The sequence below is a fragment of the Channa argus genome, chromosome 2, assembly GCF_033026475.1.
Source record: "Channa argus isolate prfri chromosome 2, Channa argus male v1.0, whole genome shotgun sequence".
NCBI classification, from domain to species: domain Eukaryota; kingdom Metazoa; phylum Chordata; class Actinopteri; order Anabantiformes; family Channidae; genus Channa; species Channa argus.
The window spans coordinates 3,013,043-3,027,382 of NC_090198.1; the positions used below are offsets into that span (position 1 = coordinate 3,013,043).

The 14,340-nt window shown below is 37.9% G+C and overlaps 1 protein-coding gene across 7 annotated transcripts in view; it reads left to right on the forward strand.

Moving 5' to 3' along the window:
* The window catches only part of ano1a (anoctamin 1, calcium activated chloride channel a), a 51,851-nt gene extending 37,825 nt beyond the window's left edge, over positions 1-14,026 (forward strand). For all 7 annotated transcript variants that reach the window (XM_067494760.1, XM_067494795.1, XM_067494805.1 and 4 more), the window contains 12 exons: positions 259-327; positions 910-984; positions 1,341-1,542; positions 1,856-1,967; positions 2,061-2,118; positions 2,963-3,063; positions 4,499-4,641; positions 7,939-8,091; positions 8,952-9,004; positions 9,250-9,434; positions 9,601-9,706; positions 11,859-14,026. In XM_067494760.1, coding sequence (XP_067350861.1) covers positions 259-327; positions 910-984; positions 1,341-1,542; positions 1,856-1,967; positions 2,061-2,118; positions 2,963-3,063; positions 4,499-4,641; positions 7,939-8,091; positions 8,952-9,004; positions 9,250-9,434; positions 9,601-9,706; positions 11,859-12,095 — 1,494 coding nt within the window. In that variant the 3' untranslated portion in view covers positions 12,096-14,026. The remainder of the gene's footprint in view (positions 1-258; positions 328-909; positions 985-1,340; positions 1,543-1,855; positions 1,968-2,060; positions 2,119-2,962; positions 3,064-4,498; positions 4,642-7,938; positions 8,092-8,951; positions 9,005-9,249; positions 9,435-9,600; positions 9,707-11,858) is intronic.
* The last annotated feature ends 314 nt before the right edge of the window (positions 14,027-14,340 follow it).

Consider the following 14,340-nt stretch of genomic DNA (forward strand, 5'->3'; position numbering starts at 1 on the left):
TCATGTTTATGTCTACTGTTCTATTAATCTTTTCATGGTGGGTTGATCCATGTCTCTCTTTTCTTGCACAGAGGGCTGAGCTTGCACATGAACACACCATGATCATTTTGCACATTTTCATGCAAGCGGGCTGTTCATTTCATTTGTCTCCATTCTTTAAATTCCATACACATTTTCTCTACTGTCTACTGTCATGTTTTACTGCTAAATGTACAACAGTTTCAGAGACCATAATATTAAATGTGAGTTCTTTTCCAGGACCACAACCGAGCAGAGTATGAGTTCCGGGTTATGAAAAAGATGGGAAAAAAGGAACATAAAACTAAGGTAATAAGGAGTGGTAAATTGTTCAACCATTTTCAAGTTATGTGTTTAGACGAACATCTTTGATCATCACAAACTGAAATCTTCCTTAACAGCAACATTCAAGACACAAAGACTTCATCAGCAGCTTCCAAATCTCAGGAGACAAACAGTCAGCATCTTCAGTGCTGAAACACTGTTTCAATACACACAGAAACATAAAACCACATTGAACATGACAGGGTCCAGCATATTCATGTTGATCATTAGCCTTATGCCTTTTGGCTTAAACTAAGGTCCTCCTTGTTACCCAATGCACATAAGGACACACACACACACACACACACATACACACACACACAACACATACTTTGTGACCCATTTCTGTGTAGGGTTGAATGTGACTTGACAGCTTAGGGCAGAATTAGCTGTGCTCCACTGGAGCCCCATAGTGAGTGTGTATGTTTATGTGAAAGAGCTACTAACATGAGGCTGTGGGAGGATGAACACATACATTAACATACTCACAGCAGGAGATGCAGCTAATGATTTATACATAAATGCATGTGTGTATTTGTGTGTGTGTGTGTGTGTGTGTTGTTTTAGGATAAGAAGGTGAAGCTGACATGTACAGACAGACTGCCAGCCTACCTGACGACTGTGGTCATGATGGCCTTCCTGGTACGTGTCCAACATTTCTTCTGTAACATTACCAGCCTCTGTATTTCTGGCACTTTCTGGAATCTGAACATCCTGAATCTCTATGCTAACAAACCAGTAGAAAACATTTAGCCCTCACCACACATTATATGTTTTTATTATTTTTATATAGATTTTTTACACACAAATTAGTTGTTACATAGTCATACATAGTCGGGTATAGAGGTGCTGTGGCATAGTTGGTTAAAGCACCTGTCTATTAAACAGGAGATCCTGGGTTCAAATTCCTGCCTCTTGTAAAATCACTCTAGGTCCATCCAAGCGCCTTTTCAGCCTGTGTGATCTACAATCCTTCTCGTCCTTCTTTTTACTTGTAGATTGTGGTGACATTTGCCATCGTCTTTGGGGTCATCCTATACCGGATTAGCATTAAGGCAGCGCTGCACATGAGCACCTACCCTGCAGCGCGAGCCAACATCAGAGCCACTGTCAAAACAACTGCCGCCATCATCAATCTAATAATTATCATAATCTTAGATGAAGTCTACGCTGCCATCGCCCGCTGGCTCACCATACTGGGTGAGGCACATTTCACTTCACACACAGATTAATTTCTCATTCCAGTGTGATTGGATCAGAGGGCTTCTCAAACAAAGCACAGGTGTTTGTAGAACAAAAGCAAATATAACAGCAGTTACTGTATTTTTACTGTATAGTATATTCATAGATATTCAGAAATTGTGTATGTGCACTGTTCTTACATGCATCTGCTAAAGGTTTTTCTAACCAGCTAGTTTTTAAGCCAGTCATGGTTCAGTATGAAAGTTATGTAATTTCTACAACTGGATAAATTCATGTGTGTTTGAGAAAGTCAGATGTTCTCTTTTTTTAGAGGTTCCAAAGACAGACAAGAGCTTCGAAGAACGACTCATATTCAAGACTTTTATTTTGAAGTTTGTCAATGCCTTCACACCCATTGTCTATTTGGCCTTTTTCAGGGGAAGGTAAAATAATAACTTCTCTTTGCTTTTTTTACACTGTCCAATTTATACTCTAATCACTCACTAACTGTAAAACATGTTGTGCTTGGTTTGCAGGCTTGTTGGGCGGCCTGGGAACTATCTGTATGTTATTGGGTCGTACAGAATGGAAGAGGTAATTCAGCTTTATTTTCAACCTTTTTTCTTCATGTCAACAAATTCCATGAAATGGCCAAACCAAGCACAAAGGTCTGTGTTTCAACTGTTTCTCACATTCATACTGTATACAGTATATGCCTTGCACAACCACGCATTACTCAAATATGGGGATGTAGGGCATTTGTTTAGGCCTATTTTCAACGGTGGATTGACCAATATCTGTTTTTTTGGTAGCATGATGGTGAATGGGGAACTGAGTCAAAATAAGTTATTGTGTGTGTGTTTGGTAATGAAGAAACACATTGCACGTCAGTTCAACCGTGTGCCTCACGTGACTTTTTTTTTTAATAGTTTTGAGACAACAATGAAGCTCCATGGTTCAGATTAAGAAAATGTACCAGACTTTGATGCACACAGAGAATTGGTCAAGCCGAGACATGCATTGTTGATTTTGGTGTTTTTGTTGGATTAGTTGACAATAAGTAAAACTTCTCTTTCCTGCAAAGCCTCAATTACTAGTATGTCACATTGTGTTTAGTCATTGTTGTGTCAGATAGAGTGACGTCAGGAAGTTGGATTGTTTATCAGTTACAATTGTACCCTTTATTGGAATGATGTGGTTTGTGTTGGGCTGCATGAATAACCAGACAATAACTATTATATTTTGAAAAAGGATGCTACATGCAGTATGTTTGAACATGGACTACTGTAGGCTGAAATGCTAGATCTAACCGTGATTACTGCCACACACTTCGATTTCCTCTTCCCAATGTCAGCTCTTACAATGCTCTGCTTCAGTTTGATGTCCTGCCACCTCCAGACACTTAGACAGATGCAGCATTCACTTTCTATGTCCCCAGTGTGCCCACGCAGGCTGCCTCATGGAGCTGTGTATCCAGTTGTGCATTACCATGCTTGGCAAACAGCTCATCCAGAACAACCTGTTCGAGATTGGCATACCGTGAGTGCAAAGCATACATTGTGCAGACACATGACATTGACACACAGAAGACAAGATAAAAAACAGATCACAACAGTGGGTTTAACAAACCACAAAACAAATAATGCACACCCACTTAGGTTTACTTTCACTTGAGGGACTCATTTGAATGTTGATGTGGTTTGTAGACAAACTTATCCGGAAACCACAGAAACTCTTACTGAACTCTGTCAGCTGCCAACAACATTGTTATAGTACACTGTGATGGAGGTTTACGCTACTGTATGTTTATTTCCTCCCCTTCATCACAGTCTACTAAAAGCACACATCTAAACTGTGTCACATAGATCTAACAGCAATATAATAAAATTTTATTTAATTACAAATCTTTATAAAAGTTTAACAGTAGGGGGGTTTAAAGGCGCATATGAACATCATGTCCACAAATTTACCATAGTTAATTACTTGTGTCATTTTCTAAATGAATGGTATATTTAATAATCCCCATACAGACACTAAAATTAGAAACTAGACTTGGCTTTACTCACAGTAAAGCTCTGTGAGTCTCTAAACTCAGTTTGCTTGCTATTTTGTTCTGTAGACATTTGTAGTTCAAAAACATGTTTGAAGAAATGTTCTCACTTTGGGTCAAAATTATAAACAACACTGCTCAAACTAATTTTATAGAGTAAAGCAACATGTCACTGAGTGGACCAATGTGTCTGACTTTTTTGACAACAATGGAGGTCTACAGCACAAAAAATAAGCTGCTCCTGGTTGGAGACTGAAAGAAACTCCACGTGAGGAGTTGAAATTACCTTTTTAGTTGTAACTCACCATTGACCAGTGAGGATGCACTTAACATGCATGTCAGTCCAGAGGCATATTCTAATCAGTTCATCCATGAGTCCAAGTGGGTGTTGAAGAAAGTCCCTCCATCTGTTTCTTCGATATTGCATTGATGAGAGTTCGAAAATGTGAGGTAACACTGGCAAAAATGTTTGACCTTTTACAACAAAATCTAATCAGTTCATCCTTGATTACCAGTAGACATTTATGCCAGTTTTAAAGAAATCCTCTAAAGGCGACCCTGAGATATAATGTAGTGTTGACACAGACAGACATCTCAAAACTAAAATAAAATACGTTTTGATTTAAACTTTACTTTGAAACACTTTTAGGCCTTTAGAAACTATTACCACTCATACTACAAGGTTACTTTGTACTCTAAATGGCTGGTTTCATATGCAGTATCTGTTTTCCTCTACAGGGAAGGAAACAAATCCATTAAAACAACCATTTGACCTTGACAAATGCAGAATTCTAAAGGACGTCTAGAATGTCTTTACCAAAAATGAATCTTTGTATATATGTGGTATATTTATCTCAAACATTGATCAGGCTCTAATAACAAGGCTTATTGTCTTCTTTCCACCACTGGTTGTGGTCTATGAAGGAAGCTAAAGAAGCTGCTCCGGAGGAGGAAGTCTGAACTGGATTCAAAGGAAGAGGAAGAGCTGAACAGAACCATGCAGCGCTATGAGAAAGACCACTTCCTGGGTCCATTTGTGGGTATCAGCCCTGAGTACATGGAGATGAGTGAGTTTAAATGCAAATGCACAAACATGCCAGTCACACAGCACCTCACCTGACACAATGTTATTTAGTCAAAAAGCATTACAAACAAATTCACCATCTCTGTCCTTCTGATATTGCCTCCATCTAATACAAACAAGATAAAAACCTAGATGATGACTCATATTTGAACTCATATTTGGATGTTATGTGTTTGCTGTTCTAATTACGCTCCAAAGTAAACATGAGTGTTCTACAGCTAATCCAAGCTTAATGAACCAAGATTTTGGTGCCTGAGGCCCCACCCAGCTAAATAGTAACCTGCCTCTATCCAAATGTGCACAAACAGACTGCTACTTTACTGTGTTCTCTTGGTCAAGTAGTAGTAAAAGTAGTGAAACAAATCAAACATAAATAAATAAAAACATGTACTTTTATTTTAAGTTACTCTCCTATGAAATAAAATAATAAAAATGTCTATGTCTATGACATAGGGGCCTAAAATTATGATCTCTCAAACAAAGCATTGCTGTTGATCAACTTGCTTCATGTTAGGGGCAAGAGTTGATCTGAGTCAGTGTGTGAGTCGAGCCACCTGGGGGTAAACTGGCATTTATATTAAAACACAGGCACATCCATTTGTTATCTAACAATTCCATTGTTTTGAACAGCCCACAAATTTTCATATTAGATTGCAGTTTTAACTTTGAATCCCCTTAGATTTAAATGTAACATAAGGGATGTAAAGTGAACCTAAAATAATAACAATGCATATACAGCTGGTACAAATATTATTTTATTATTTTATTTTAAGTAGTAAGAAGAAGTAAGAAAAAAGGTGTGTATAAAAAGTAATACAAAATAATGAAAATTATATTAGTGGAAGTGAATATAAATTACCCTATTTTTTAAACATATTTTTGACATTTCTAAATAGGAGGATGCAAATATTTGCACCCAGCTGTATATATCCATTTATATATATATAAATTTGCACTTTCTGTCAGATAATTATGAATTTGTTATTTATTACTTCCAAAATAGCTTTAGTAGTAAGGATTTCAATTAATCCTCTATATGCCAGAAAGCTGAATATGGGAACCAAAATGGAAAAACACTTCTCAGTCTAGGTGTGCAAAGTTAGTGTAACAGTATCCAAACAGACTTAAGGCTGTAATTAAAGCAAAATATGGTTTTAGAAAATATTAACACAAGGTGGTGATCATTTTCCTAATTAAGTAATTCCAGTGTGTGTGTGTGTGTGTGTGCGAGTGCGTGTGTGTATTGATTTCGGGCTGTTGAAATAATCAAATGTAAATCTTTTAAAAGGGTGTGGTTCTTTTCTATACCAACAGCATTTTTTTAATGAGGGAAAGGGAGGAACTTGAACAGAACCCATTTTTAGTCCACTGGACCCATAGTACTTTGCAGTTTCTGCACAGAATTGATTGTGTAAGAAAGTTTCAGGTTGGATTCCTGGATGTAAGAAATATTCTTTCATTCAGAAAAGTGTTACTTATTTTGTCTTGAAGTGTACTACATGCACCAAACATCATCTTTTTGGCATAGTCAGTCCTTTTAAAGTCACAACATTTGTCCAGTGTTGAGATCAAACTAAAAAACATAGTAACCAAGACTTTGGAACAGTCATGTCATTGCTAAGCTTCTATGTAGCAGCAAAGTCGTGTTTCTGTGCTCCTGCTTCATGTCATGTTCCGCCTTTGCTTAACTTTTTATATGTCAGCTCTTTTCTTAAGAATTTGTTGTTTTCATGTAGTAAACCAGCAGACACATTCGAGCTGATATTCAAACTAAACTCAGTTTTCAGCTTCGCTCTACTGGCTTTTAAGTTGATTTATAAATTCCACAGAACACAGAATGTAAGTGAGTGATGCAGCCAGAAATCATGTGCACCAGAGTGTTTTCAGCATACAAGTATTTAATGAAAATAAGTAGATATTGGATAGATAGTGGAGAGAACATTTGAAACTGTGGCTAGTCAGAGCTAGTCAGCTGTTAACTAACTGCTCTTCTGGGATCTATATTAACACATGCATTTAAATGAAGAATAAATAGAAATAAAAGTGTTATATATGCTGCCTTAGGTTTTTCCTTCTACTAAGTGTCCCATTTTTTCAAAGAGAGGATCGAATCTATTTCAGATTCATGTCCTGATGATCAATACGTATAATTTAAAGTACGGTTCCTGGAGTACAGTAGCTGCACACTGAGTATTGGTTTTAGCTGTGCTCTAAATACAGCCTGTGTGTCATTTACATGTAGTATCACATATAGAAGTTCAGTCAGTGAGACACAAAAGCACCATGAACATTTTTTTAAAATCTCATGGATAATAATAATTGTTTCTATTAACCATAGACCAAATGACAATGTGTAATGTGAGCGGTGGTACTCACTCACTGAGACCCCAGACTGCTCATTGTTTTATAGCCTGCCACCCTCAGTACTCCACCCAGTACAAAACTGCAGATAAAGTTGAATGTATTTGTTGAAGATAAACATTTGGCATCTAAGGAGATAAATCCAAGTATGTTTTCACAAGATAAGGGGTGACTGTGGCACAAGGGTAGAGCGGTCGTCCACTAATCTCACAGTTGGTTCGATCCCTGGTTCCTCCGGTCACATGTCAAAGCGTCCTTGAGCAAGACACTGAACCCTAACTTAGCTGCTTCCGGTGAGCGTTGGCCAGCTGCATGGCAGCTCCCCCATCGGTGTGTGTGTGTGTGTGTGTGTGTGATTGGGTGAATAAGAAGCAGTGTAGGTAGAAAAGTGCTATATAAGTGCAGACCCTTTACCATAATAAATTAAAGCTCCAAGAAACACTTGCATTTGTGCTACTCAGAAAAAACTTACATATTTAATTATGTATCCACGTTTAAACATTTTGGGCCAAAACCTAATATGAGACTATGTTTGCCAACTGTGTGAAAAGGTGTTAGAAGCACCTCAACATATTATAGTAGAATACTCAGTAGCATCAGTTTACTTTAAACTTATACTGTAAACTAACTCATCGGCAGAAATATAAATGCTAATGTTGCTGTGCTGGTGGGCACCTCATCTGGACAACAGGTGATAAAGATATTGCATTTTTAATTTAGTTTACAGCTCTACTTTAGGTACTTCATCCATCTATAGCTTTACACTGATATTATCTTAAGCTAAAGTAGATCATTATAGGAAAACCCTGCTCTCTACATGTAGCTTATTTGTTTTTATTTTTTATTTCTAATGATAGATTAGCATTTATGTACTAAACTCTGTCCTTCTGCTCATTTCTCCATTTGCCCCAATCTTTAGTCATCCAGTTTGGAATGGTGACTCTTTTCGTGGCTTCCTTCCCTCTGGCACCACTCTTCGCTCTCCTGAATAACATTATCGAGATTCGTCTGGATGCCAAGAAGTTTGTGAAGGAGCTGCGCAGGCCGATTGCAGTCAAAGCCAAAGACATTGGTAGGTTTTCACTGTCTCAATGGACACCTCACATCTTCCCCAAGATGCTGTGTTTGTCTTCAACTACACATGTCCAAGTGAAGACCCAAAGGAGAAAATATGTGCAGTCAATTGAGCCAAACATTATGCTCTGGCTGGGTGCAGATGAAACCTCAATCTCAAAACAATCATGACTGACTGAGGAGGAGAGGTTGAGGTTATTCCTGTCCACAGCTGCATCAGATCCATAGTGTGGATCAAATAAAATCCTCTTCTCTTTTTTGTCCTTTTGGCTTATCCTATGAGTTCAGGGTCGCCACAGCGGACCATTGTTTGCATGTTGATTTGGAACAGTTTTTTTTTACGCCAGATGCCTGTCCTGATGCAACTGTCCCTAATTTCTACCAGGCTTAGACCACCACTGCACAGCTGGGGAGGGGAATGAGCTGTTAGGGGAAGTATCCTGCCCAGAGACATTTCAAAAGATATCAGGGATTGAGCCACTGACCCTGTGGTCGGTACACAACTGCCTTACCAACTGAGCTACAGCCACCCCCACAAAAATAAAAATCAAAACAAAAAGTTACAAAAATGTTTTGTCTATCTATCTATCTCTTGTCTAACTCGACATCTCTTCCTGAATGTCAGTGAATGCACTGGGTATTGAAAATATTTATTTAAAAAACTCATTACTACATGTCAAACTGTAACTTGAAGCTAATTATGCCTCTAACATTCCTAAGCACAAACCTGTAACATTCCTAGCACACACAGTCATACACAGTCGAGTCTTTTCTTGATGCTCCAGCTACTTGTGCCATCTGTTGGTGGCTGCTACTCTGTCAGCATGTTGAATTGTTTAACCTTCTGTCTGTCTGCAGGTATCTGGTACAATCTCTTGAGAGGACTCAGCAAAGTAGCAGTGATTGTTAATGTAAGTCTTCTGTGTCTTTACAGTAACAGTAAATGTTGGGTGGTCAACACACTTTTTAAACAAGGGGCCACATGTAGAAACATGTCTAACTTAACTAACTTAACTCTTTAACTTAACATTAAAGTGTTGGACTGTACATAGTGTGCAGGCCACAGTTTAAACACACCTAAAAAATGAACGTAAATATAAATAAAAAGTCAGAGTCTATGAGGACAGTAGGTGATATGCAGTTTTCTGTCCCTCAGGCCTTTGTCATCTCCTTCACCTCTGACTTTATCCCCCGGCTGGTCTACCAGTACAAATACAGCTCTGACGGGACAATGCACGGCTTTGTCAATCACACTCTGTCTTTCTTTAACGTCACCGACTTCCAGCCTGGCACAGAACCACTGGATTCAATGCACCTGGGCTACAAGGTAGAAGTATGCAGGTATGTATTATCATGTGGGATATTCCCAGACATTTTTTTGTCTGTCAGAGAACCACATTGTCTTCATACAGGTACCTGTCAGGATCTATAATTTTTAACACTGATTATCTTCATAATTATGTGTGAGGGTTAACCAGGTAAGCCAGTGTTTTCTATCTGTCTGCAGATATAAGGACTATAGAGAACCTCCCTGGTCCAGCATACCATATGAACTCTCTAAAGACTTCTGGGCCATTCTGGCAGTTCGCCTCGCCTTCGTTATTGTCTTTCAGGTTTGGACAAGCACAAATATTAAGATCAAAGCACACATACTGTATTACTGCTACTATGCAAATGCTTTAAATGCACTTAGAATGAATGTAGGAAAAGGAAATTAATTTTTAAGTCATTGATAGTGGAAATATTTATGGTGGATTATATTCAAAGATGGTTCGGCGGAAGGGGCGACTGTGGCGCAGGAAGGTAGAGCGGTTTTCCACCAATCTCGCAGTTGTTGGTTAAATCCCCGGCTCCTCCGGTCACATGTCGAAGTGTCCTTGAGCAAGACACTGAACCCCAACTTAGTTGCTCCCAGTGAGCATTGGCCAGCTGCATAGCAGCTCCCCCATCGGTGTATGAGTGTGTGTGTAATTGTGAGTGCGAATGGGTGAATGAGAAGCAGTGTAAAGCACTTTGAGTGCCAATAGGTAGAAAAGCGCTATATAAGTGCAGAGCATTTACTATTTCTAATGTTTTGGCCTCCTCATTAATCTTATATAGGCTGGCCAAAACATTAGAACCACCTTAATATAATGCACTCCAGTATGACCTCAAAAATAAACACACAGTTTCTGACAGTTTTAATCTAAAAACTGAAAAATTATAACATTGTCAAGGTAGAATTCGTGGCAGAGCGGCTGTATTGGATTGCATTACAACCCCAATTCAAAAAAGTTGGGATGATATGTAAAACGTAAATAAAACAGAATACAATGATTTGCAAATCTCTTCAGCCGATATTTTATTAACAATAAACATAAAAAAACAGATGTTGTCAGATGTTGAAACTGAGACATTTTACCATTTCATAGAAAATATTAGCTCATTTTGAATTTGATGGCGGCAACACATCTCTAAAAAGTTGGAAAAGGAGCAACAAAAGGAAAAGTAATTGCCACAAATCCAAAGCAAATGGAGGAACATGTGACAACTAACTAGATTAATTAGCAACAGGTCAGTAACATGACTGGGTATAAAAGGAGCATTTCAGAGAAGCAGAGCCTCTTGAATGTCGAATGTAGAGATGGGCAGAGGTTCCCCAATCTGCAACAAACTGTCTTTAAAAATTGTGGAACAATTTCAGAAAAATGTTCCTCAACATAAAATTTTGAAGACTTTAAAGAGCCCACAGTTCACTGTGCAATCCACAAATCCTAGTTAAAGCTGTTTCATGCAAAGAAGAAGCCATATGTCAACATTATCCAGAAATGTCGCTGTGTTCTCTGGGCCAGAGCTCATTTAAAATGTTCTGAGATAAAATTAAAAACCGTTCTGTGGTCAGATTAATCAAAATTTTTAATTATTTTTGGAACACATAGATCTCATGTCCTGAATACTAAAAAGGAGAGGGATCATCCAGCTTGTTATCAGAAGACAGAAAAACCTGAGTTTCTGATGGTATGGGGGTGCATTAGTTCCTATTATTGAATGGGCAGCTTACAAATCTGGAAAGGCACCACAATGCTGAAAAGAAGACATAGCTTTTAGGGCAACGTATGCTCCGATCCAGACAATGTCTCTTAAAGGGAAGGCCTTGAAGATTTCGGAAAGAAAATACGGCATACTGCATCCATCACAACAGCATAGCTTCACAGGAGAGAAGTCCAGGTGAACTGGCCTGCCTGCCAGACCTTTCACCAATAGAAAACATTCGGTGCATCATAGAAGAAACTATCCGACAACAAAGGCCCAGAACTGTTGAGCAGCTAGAATCCTGCATCAGACAAGAATGGGTCAACATTCCTCTCCTCAAACTCCAGCAACTGGTTTCCTCACTCCTCACAGTTGTTAAAAGAAGAGAGGATGCTACATGATGCTAAAAATTATCCTCTTTCAACTTTTTTGAGATGTGTTGCTGCCATCAGATTCAAAATGAGCAAATATTTTCAATGAAATGGTAAAATGTTTCATTTTAAACACCAGTTGTTTTAGAAAACATTTGCTTCTAATATTTTAGCAGGAAGACATTTTATGTTAGTAACAAAAAGAGATGGACTTGCTAATATTAACATGCTGATGTAAATATTGGTGCCTTGAAAAAAGAAAGACCACAACTTCTTCTTAATAACAAAAAGTAAAATGTTTTCACAATAACAAAATGTTTTGGATTCAGTAGCCAACAGTCAGGAGTTAGCTAGTCTGATCAGTTCACTCTGTTCTGTGCAGAATGTGGTGATGCTTATGAGTGACTTTGTGGACTGGCTGATCCCCGACATCCCCAAGGACATCAGCCTCCAGATGCACAAGGAGAAGATCCTCATGGTGGAGCTCTTTATGAAGGAGGAGCAGGGCAAAAGGCTTGCAGCGCTGGACAACTATAGCCAGGACAAATGTACGTATTCCTCATCAGACAACCAGAGTCTGCCTCAGCCCCGCTCAAGGCCCGCATCGCACATTAACTGATGGTGAGTTGTGCAGCTGCTGAAAGCTGAATATTGAGTCTAATCCAACACACAAATGGTAATAAATAACAAAGTATTTTGCTGCATTTACAATGTCAGTAAAATGAACTGATAGTGATGTCTGATATCACTATCTGATATCATCAGATCTTGTGTTTTTTTTTTTATTTGTTTGGGGGTTTTTTTGTTTGTTTTTTGCACATTTACATACAAATAGAGAAATTAATTGATTGATTGATTTAAATATGGACAATTGTTGCCATGAACTGCAGGTTTTTAAAGACTTTGTGTCATGAGGCCTGTTGACTTGTACACCACTGTGCTCACTGTTACATTTTGAGTTCAAATTATCAGTGCTCACTGGCATTTTCCCTTTAAAGTCACTATATAATTAATTCTAATGAACTGTCATGATGTCAAACTCAGCACAATCAGCTGAGATGCTGTACTGTACATACTGCACACCCTGGTTAGCCTCACTAAAACCTGCTTTGACTTTGAACCACCAATGGGAAATGTTGCCTTATGCAGCCATAAAAAGCCCATCAATTAAATTAGTTTTGTTCATTAAAACCAAAAAATCTATTCACATATTTGCATATATTGTTAAGATGCCTACAGCATTGTTCATTAGAGAGTTTTTCAGACGACAATCTGGTCCTCTTTATAGAATCTCATCCTAATATCTGGTTGTTTTGGTAGCTAGTTAGTGTAGTGTTAGCAACTGTAAATGAAATGAAAATGTCCAGTTGGAATGTGTGTTTAATCATTTACCCAGGTTTAAGGTTGCAAACTGAAAATGGAACTTGTGTGTATAAAGTGTCATTGGCTTTTATAACATGCAACAAGAAAGTTGCATCTTGCATCAGATAGGACTGAATAGGCTTTTGTCTCATTTAAAATTATGTTGTATTTTTTGTTTTAGGTAAAGTAGGAATGTCTATATGTGTCTTGAAAGTAGTGAGGTGACAGCTCCTGACTCTCCCTGCCATACATAACTGCCTTAAGGATCATTTTAAGATCCATTTAGCAATTTTCATACAAACATGATCAGTTAAAATAGGAAAACAACATTGTTTCTTGCTTTAAATTAACCTTATACAATCCTTTAGCTTTTTCCTCAAGCTGTAACTCTTTAACTGTTAAAGCACAAAGACTGAATAACGTGAGTGATTTGACATCACTTTGAGTTAAATTAATTGTATAAACCAAAATGTGCATTCACATCTGCAGGGTCAAATCCTGTCACAGTTGGAAATTTATTTTAACTCATCTAAATTTAAGCCAACAACCCAGACTGATAGAATGTATTAATACATATATTATTTTTAAAGATGCAATGATCCATTCAGGTGAAAATGTTTATCTGTAATTTATGTTCCATGTCTTTTTTTTATATGTTAGAGGGCTTTTCTCAACCCACCACAGACCACTGATTTAAACATCGGGGACTTTTTCTAAATATTTGATTTGAGTGCTTTCAATGTACCAGGAAAAATCATATTCAACACAAGAGCATTACGGAAAGGGATTTTATTGCTGGGATGTGACTTATTTGTTTAAGCAAAAACTGCACACTTTATTAATAATATTTTTAAGAGCAACTCTTAATACTACTAGTGGTCTTAGTAAGTAGAGTTAATGTTGTGAAAGATTACAGACTGCAAATTAGTTTTAACAAGAATATTTTTATCTTTAGAACATGTTATAAGCTGATGTAACATATGAAGATATATGAGATGTCTTCCTACTGCCACCCGTTGATATGTTGTATACTTATAGCATCAATAAATCGCTACAACCCATCACATGACATTATCTATAATAATGTATGAAAGTGCATATTTCACAACATGTGTATATGCATGTATTCTTCTGTCTCTGATATTTTGAGTGTTTTATGTTTAATTGCAAATAAATGGGCACACAGTCTTCTTCTTCTGGTGTATTTCTACATTGTACATTGATTTGTTCAAGAGCAGTCCCACAAACAATCAATGGCTAATATGAACTGGTCTGAAAGCACTGTGAGGAAGAATGCTTAGGGTCATCGTCTTGCTGAAAATGAAGCTATCCCCAGTCAGTCATTTCTCAGAGGGAATGGCATGTCCCTTCAGCATGGAGTGGTATCCATCCTGATTGAGGATGACTTGCATACAGTGCAGATCACCCAGTCTCCTATTGCCATAGCTTAACCAGATCATCTCATTTCCACCAATATTTTAAAGATGGTGTGAGGCAGGCAC